This window comes from Camelina sativa, chromosome 7, assembly GCF_000633955.1.
Source record: "Camelina sativa cultivar DH55 chromosome 7, Cs, whole genome shotgun sequence".
Lineage (NCBI taxonomy): Eukaryota > Viridiplantae > Streptophyta > Magnoliopsida > Brassicales > Brassicaceae > Camelina > Camelina sativa.
The window spans coordinates 24,239,493-24,247,423 of NC_025691.1; the positions used below are offsets into that span (position 1 = coordinate 24,239,493).

A 7,931-nucleotide genomic window follows, 5' to 3' on the forward strand; every position below is an offset into this window, starting at 1 on the left:
CCGAATATCCGGTTTTGCTCTGTTCCAGAAAAGGAACAAATCCAATAAATAAGCACTAAGTGACCTTACCCGCCGTCGGCAAACACCGTTGGTTTGATTCATTCATACTCTCTGCTTAGGTCTCTCTGAGTTTTGTTATCCTTTTGTGTCGTTCGGAGATTCATATCTTCGAGATCGTTGAAGGATGGGAGTACCTTCGTTTTACCGGTGGTTGGCTGAGAAGTATCCGCTGTTAGTGGCGGATGTTATCGAGGAAGAGCCTGTTGAAATCGAAGGCATCAAGATACCCGTTGATACTAGTAAACCTAACCCTAACAATCTCGAATACGATAATCTCTATCTCGACATGAACGGGATTATCCATCCTTGCTTTCACCCTGAAGATAGGGTAACGTTTCCTTCTCTCCTTCTTCATTGTTTTAATTTATTGAGACGGATTAGGGTTTTCATAAAACCGTAGAATCGATTTAGGAGAGTGCTGATGTGTTGAGATTAATAAAGTCTATGTTTTTTTTTGATTGCAGCCATCTCCAACTACCTTTGAGGAGGTGTTTCAGTGTATGTTTGACTACATTGATAGGCTTTTCGTGATGGTACGGCCAAGGAAGCTGCTCTATATGGCTATTGGTAAGTATTCTTTTATCAGGCAACATAAAGTATTAAGCTTTAAGCATACTCTTCTTAAACTTTTGTGTATGTTTTGATTGGGTCTTAGATGGTGTTGCTCCAAGAGCTAAAATGAATCAACAGAGGTCTAGACGGTTTAGATCCGCTAAAGATGCATCCGATGCTGTATGTTCTTTTTTACCCCCCCATACTGGCATGGGGTTTCTACTGTGTAGTTTCCTCAGCCAGACAAACTTCGTTTTCCTTTTGCTATATTACTTTCATCTAGGCATGCTCCTGATGTTTGTTGTGTTCTTGATTCGTTTCCTTACGTGCCTTTTTTTTTCTTCTTTTAGATTCTGTTAATGAGTCTCCTTCCTTTTCAATGGAAATCTGTTGACATTGTTAATATTACAGGCTGCTGAAGAAGAACGGCTGCGAGAGGAGTTTGAGAGGGAGGGTAGAAGACTCCCTCCAAAAGTGGACTCTCAAGTGTTTGATTCTAATGTTATTACACCTGGAACTGAATTCATGGGTGTTCTATCTATAGCGCTGCAATATTATGTGCACCTTAGACTTAATCATGATGTTGGTTGGAAAAATATTAAGGTATTTGTGATGTTTATAGTTGTTGCTTCCCTATTAGTTCTTGACATTATATGACTAATTTTGCACCTAACCGTTGAACTGAAAAGGTTATCCTTTCAGACGCAAATGTTCCAGGTGAAGGGGAGCATAAAATTATGTCATACATTCGGCTTCAAAGAAATCTTCCTGGTTTTGACCCAAACACTCGGCATTGCTTGTATGGACTGGTATGATTCTTCATTTTCTAATGTGTACTTGGACCAAAAACTATCCTGAGGTCTTGATTACTTATTTATTTACTTGGCCTTCACTTTCTAGTGTGTTATTAACTAATGAGGCTCATTTTGACCTGCTTTCTTTTCCAGGACGCTGACTTGATTATGTTGGGCTTGGCGACCCATGAAGTTCATTTTTCAATTCTTCGAGAGGTTTTTGTTTTACTCTTCCACATGTTTTTGTATTCAAATTATGTGTTTAAGGGCTTTTTATATTTTCCCCATGAAATAATAACAAAAGTGGGTAGGAAAAACGGGGAGGAGACAACTGGAGTAAAATCTTCAAATTATATTGTTTTCCTGGGTAACTAAACTGAATTTCAAAATTTCATCCTATGATTTAGGTTGTCTATACTCCTGGACAGCAGGATAAATGCTTCTTGTGTGGTCAAATGGGCCATATGGCTGCAAATTGTGAAGGAAAAGCAAAGAAGAGGGCAGGAGAATTTGATGAGAAGGGCGATGGAAATGATTTCGTCAAAAAGCCATATCAGGTTGAAATTCATGACTAAGTTCATAACACGATCAGCAGGTTCTTGAGATACAGTCTTTATGTGTGATATCTATTGTCAAGTCTAATGTCTTTGTTTCTTTTTGTCAGTTCCTCCATATTTGGGTTCTTAGAGAATACCTGGAGCTTGAAATGAGGATTCCCAACCCTCCATTTGAGATTGATCTAGAGCGCATTGTTGATGATTTTATCTTCATATGTTTCTTTGTGGGCAATGATTTCTTACCACATATGCCGACATTGGAGATTCGAGAGGTTTGTGTTGCCTGGATTTGAATTTCGTTTTGAATTATCGGTGTAAAGAACCTTCAAGGGATACCTTAGTTTGAAAAGATACTTTAGAATTGGTGGTAATCGGTTCAATGTCTAAGGCATACGTCAATTCCGTTACCGATCTTATGTTAAGAACTTGACATATCTTACATCACATTCTAAATTATTGTTTGATGAAACGTTGCTGTAATTCTTCATTTCTCCAGGGTGCTATCAACTTGCTTATGGCTGTTTACAAGAAGGAATTTCGGTCATTTGACGGCTATTTAACTGATGGGTGCAAGGTGCTTATTCTCCATTGATATTGGACTAGTTTACTCAAATAATTCGTTTTCCAATTTACCCTTAGGTGACATAGTTTTGACTTCATCTTTTGATGTTATCCCCTCCAGCCAAATCTAAAGAGGGTGGAACAGTTTATTCAGGCTGTTGGATCGTACGAAGATAAGATATTTCAGAAGAGAGCCAGGTTACATCAGGTTAGAAAACGTACTTCTTTTTGGCCTTATAGTGAGGCACATTACCTGAGTAGCTAATTATCTGCTATCAATATATCTGATATTATGTTACTGGCACACAGTTCCCTTTTCCCACTTGGTTGTATCATATATTGTTTTTATAAATTTTGAGTACTAGAGTTTGCAGAGATATTAATATCTCCCCAGAGTTTGTTATTATAATATATAATTGCATTTTCATGGAAACTGTATTGGGCTCCATGTATATCCTTAAGCTTCGTAGAGTGAATGTGAATCTTGTTTGCTTTGTAAGTATATTTATTGCTACATTATGGTCATTTGGAAACCCTTGACCAATAAAACCTGCTGGAAACCTCTGCACATAAGTGATGACTTTGTAACTTGATATAACTTATCTTTCTGTGGTGATGTGTATTGATGGTTCTTCTTGCTCTGTTTATATCAGAGGCAAGCGGAAAGAGTAAAGCGAGATAAAGCTCAAACAAGAAGAATGGATGATGCAGCTCCGACAGTTCAACCAGATTCTCTTGTTCCAGTTGCACGATTTAGTGGTTCTCGACTTGCTTCGGCTCCTACACCGTCACCATTCCAGTCTAATGATGGCGGGTCTGCTCCGCATCCAAAAGTTCGACGTTTATCTTCAGGATCCAGTGTTGGTGCTGCTATTGTTGACGTCGAGAATAGTCTCGAATCTGATGTATGCATTCCTTTCCTGGAGAGGCATTATGTGATTTTAACTCCTTTTTCACTGTTTAGTTGAGAGTTGATGAAATCTTATATATTTACTTATTTCAGGAACACGAGAACAAAGAAGAGCTAAAGACAAAGCTCAAGGAGTTAATTCGTGAGAAATCAGATGCTTTCAACTCGGATACTACTGAAGAGGACAAGGTTCTTTCTAATGAATTGTAATTAGATTTATAGTTTAAATTAGGAATTTCTTTATTTTTCCAGTTACCTTTTTTGACTGTCAATCTTTGGGTCTCCTTTCATTCCTGAAAATTGTTTTCATTTGCATAGGTGAAGCTAGGGGAACCAGGATGGAGAGAAAGATATTATGAAGAGAAGTTCTCAGTAGTAACCCCTGAAGAAATGGAAAGAGTGCGGAAGGATGTTGTAAGTTTGAGAATGATATATAATTTAAGTTTTGGTTCCACTTCCGGAAAGGTCCTTCTAATTTGTAAAACATTCTTTTGTACAGGTTTTGAAGTATACAGAAGGCCTTTGTTGGGTCATGCATTACTACATGGAAGGTGTTTGCTCATGGCAGTGGTGAGTTCCTACACTTCAATATTTCTTTTGTCCTGAACAACTTCTCCTACAGATCCGCTTTGTATTGCTTTCTTTGATGTATTCTATTTTCATTTATGTTTAAAGATTTCCATTTGAAGTGCCATAAAATTTTGCTTGTTGAGTTGTCTTTTGTTTTCCTTCTAAACAGAACGCAGGAGTTATTTGAAAGAAAAATTAATGTATTTTCTATCTAGGTTTTGCTATTTATCCTTGGTCTGATAGAGTTTACTATGATACATCTATCTCTTTGTTTTAGACACTATATTTGCTTGTTAGATTCGTAGGTCTTTATTGACTGTGAAAGGTTATAGATTTCACTCCTGATATAATTGTACTTTACTGTTACAGGTTTTATCCTTATCATTATGCACCATTTGCTTCTGATCTGAGGGATTTGGGAGAGCTGGATATTAAGTTTGAATTAGGAACTCCTTTTAAGCCTTTCAATCAACTTCTTGGGGTGTTTCCAGCAGCAAGGTATACCTTGGGCATCAATGCTTTTTCTTTATTTTTTCTACATTATTGTTTCCTCTCTATGGTATATCTATAATCGTTACTTCATTTGGTGGTCAGTGCGCATGCACTTCCAGAGCGCTACAGGACCTTGATGACTGATCCCACCTCTCCTATCATTGATTTTTACCCAACTGGTAGTGCTTCCGTTCCTTGTGAAGATTCCATCTTTTTCTGAGTATCAATTGTTGTTACAAATTATATTGACATCGCTTTCTGTTCTTTTTTTAGATTTTGAGGTCGACATGAATGGAAAGCGTTTTTCGTGGCAGGTAGCCATTGTTTTTCTTAATCGCTTACTTATGTATTGGAAACACAATCACTTCTTTTGACGCATTTTTTTTTTTCATCAAAGGGAATTGCTAAGCTGCCTTTCATTGATGAAAAGCGCCTACTAGAAGCTGTTTCCGAAGTGGAATTTACGTTGACTGTAAGCTGCCCTATACGTCTTTCCTTCACATCAAAATGTGTGCTTCCAAAAAGATGGTTTTTTAAGTGCTCTTTCTTCAATCTGTAGGATGAAGAGAAGCGTAGAAACAGCAGGATGTGTGATATGCTTTTCACAGCAACGTCTCATCGCCTGGCTGAACTCATCTTTTCACTTGACAACCACTGTCGGCAATTAAGTGACAGGGAGAGAGTAGACTTTAAGGTTAAGATCAAACCTGAGCTCAGGTTTGTAGAACATACCTCACTTTTTTATGTTTTATGTCTTTATGATGGATGAGTATGAAGTAAGTTGGTCAGTTTGATATATCTCACTAAGGCCAACAAATGCCAAGTCGGTTTCCTGATGTTCTTAGAACTACTTGCAGTGATGGTATGAATGGCTACTTGACTCCGTGTTCAGGGGAGACTCACCCGCCAATATTCAGGTCCCCAATGGAGGGTATGGAGGACATCTTGACCAACCAAGTCATGTGAGATCACAGACCTAATTTTCAAAATGTTCAAAGCTTAAATTGTTAAACATGCGATACTGATTTATTATTCTCATTGCTTCTCAGATGTTGTATTTACAGACTTCCAGATGCACATGAACACATAACCAGGCCTCCTCCTGGTGTCATCTTCCCTGAGAAGGTAAATGATAACATTTTGTCTTGTCTGTGACTGTCGTCTCTATGGACTTTTAATATTTTAGCTCATTGCCTTAGAAGAAACTTATTTTGAGTGACCGCTGTGGGTAAATCGTCTTGGTAGCTTAAGTTGGTTGTTTTCTCTCGTCTGTTCAGATTGTGGACGTAGGAGACTTAAAACCCCCACCTGCTCTGTGGCACGAGGAAAATGGAAGGAGACCAATGCATAATAATCACGGGATGCATAATAATCATGGGATCCATAATAATCAGGGGAGGTAATAAAATCGTCAAACCTAGTAAAAAAGAAGGCCTGTGTTTGAAATACTTTGAATTGGTAGTGTTGAATATCAAAATTGCTATTTTCTTTCTCAATTCTGTAGGCAAAACCCACCTGGAAGTGTATCTGGGAGGCATCTGGGAGATGCAGCACATCGTCTCGTCTCCAACAGCTTACAGATGGGAACAGACCGACATGGATACCAGACACCAACAGATGTACATGCTCAGCATCCTCCTGGTTACGGCTACAATACTCCGCAGTATGTTCCACCAATTCCTTACCAACATGGTGGTTATATGGCTCCACCTGGCGTGCAAGGTTATGCTCAGCCGTCTCCTTACCAAAGTCGAGGTGGGTACCAACCTCGTGGACCCAGTGGGAGATTCCCATCAGAGCCTGACCAGAGTCAATCACGGGGAGGTCAGCATGACTCTAGAGGAGGAGGGTATTCTGGTAATCATCATAATCAACAACAACAACAATGGCATGGTCAAGGCGGGTCCGAACATAATAACTCACGAGGGTATGGTGATCAGCATCATCATCAACAAGGTGGTGACCGCGACCGCAGAGGAGGAGGAAGAGGAAGAGGGAGAGGAAGTCATCATCATGATCAAGGCGGGAATTCGTTTTCGGCTTTACGTCCTAGGCATCGATATTAAGCAAAATGGTGGTAACTACTCTTGACTCTGTCCTAATTAACCGTATCAACCATCAGGTGTAGTTGAAGTCTCGTTTCATACGTTTATTTGTAAACGGTTTGTTGTATCATTAGAATTGGGCGGCTCTTCTTGGTCTCTGGTCAATGGGAATAAGAGCAGCTGGGAAACTATAGATTACCTTAGTTTTGCATACCCCTTTACAACATTTTTATTTATTTATCATTTGGTGTATCAGTTATACTTATACAGACGCTTTGTATTGTTTGTTTTTAAACGATTGGTTTATTCGGTTCAACATTAACACATCAGCTGTTTCTTTACTGCTTTTCCTCCTAGTACGTGCTTACTAATTTATGGGTTCTGGGATTTCGAACTAAATGGTTTAGGTAGGTGAGATTTAAGTTATAGAAAAAATCCATAACAATACAAGGCACAAGCAACAATACAAGGCACAAGCTACGTTAAACGTTCTTCAGATGATCAGACCTACTTCTCTTTTCTTTTCTTTTTTTTCTTTTTTTTTTTTTCGTTTTTCCTTCTCCAGTGAGAGTAAGTATAGAATAGAGCAAATCACGTCCATGAGATACGATATTCGTTTATTAGGTAGTTGGAGTTATGAGTCAAGTGCCCAATTATTTTGTCACAAGTTGGAAAAATAAAGTTGACCCTACAAGACATACCTCACTTCGGGATGACACGAGCATTTGTAATAGATGCCTACTTGTTTCCGACTGGAGATGAAGCTCAAAACTGACAGGGAATTAGCAGCAACAGCTTCTCTAAACAGATTATAAACCAAAACAAGTTAGAAAGGCTCGAATCCATAACAAGTTTGAAAAGTTGGAATCCATGGTTTGTAACTCTTCGAAATCAAAGCAGAAACTAACCCTTGGAGACAAGTTAAAGACACCGGTTCCGTTTGGATGTTGCCCCTGTAGACAGCTCGACTGCCGCATCTGCATGTGTACCGGATGAGGACATACAAGTCATCATTCCACCAGGCGTCCACGTTGGTTATTAAGTCGGGGTTGTTAGGGTGAAGGAGCATGAAAATACATTGATCATTCAAAAATAATGACGTAGACGCTGACGATGCATGATTAGAACGCTGACGATGCATGATTAGAACGCTGACGAGTCATATTATAATTATGGAAATTACTCTTGACAAAATTAATATTATCTTCTTAACCAAATGATATTATTTGGGTAAAACTTTTTTTTTAAATATCTTTTAAATCATGAAATCAATAATTTTATAAATCTATTGCATAATTAAGTTAAATGAATATTTACAATTATTACATCAATGATTTTTTTAAACAAAATAATATTATTTGGATAAAACAATTACAAAAAAAACTTTTCT

The 7,931-nt window shown here is 38.3% G+C and overlaps 1 protein-coding gene across 1 annotated transcript; it reads left to right on the top strand.

The window, feature by feature from the left end:
- Window positions 1-6,867, top strand: LOC104702309 (5'-3' exoribonuclease 3). Its single transcript, XM_010418152.2, has 23 exons — window positions 1-388; window positions 525-627; window positions 716-792; window positions 1,024-1,215; window positions 1,302-1,421; window positions 1,560-1,622; window positions 1,814-1,963; window positions 2,071-2,235; window positions 2,460-2,537; window positions 2,646-2,732; window positions 3,178-3,429; window positions 3,528-3,623; window positions 3,753-3,848; window positions 3,934-4,004; window positions 4,374-4,502; window positions 4,599-4,675; window positions 4,770-4,810; window positions 4,894-4,968; window positions 5,056-5,213; window positions 5,354-5,458; window positions 5,546-5,621; window positions 5,774-5,895; window positions 6,001-6,867. The coding sequence occupies exons 1-23, from the start codon at window positions 185-187 to the stop codon at window positions 6,560-6,562; spliced, it is 3,099 nt and encodes a 1,032-aa protein (XP_010416454.1). The 5' UTR covers window positions 1-184; the 3' UTR covers window positions 6,563-6,867.

Coding starts and splice junctions, on each gene's coding strand:
- LOC104702309 (XM_010418152.2), top strand. CDS start 185: ATGGGAGTACCTTCGTTTTACCGGTGGTTGGCTGAGAAGTATCCGCTG. Junction 3,624..3,752: donor ATACTACTGAAGAGGACAAG/GTTCTTTCTAAT, acceptor TCATTTGCATAG/GTGAAGCTAGGGGAACCAGG. Junction 5,214..5,353: donor AAGATCAAACCTGAGCTCAG/GTTTGTAGAACA, acceptor AACTACTTGCAG/TGATGGTATGAATGGCTACT.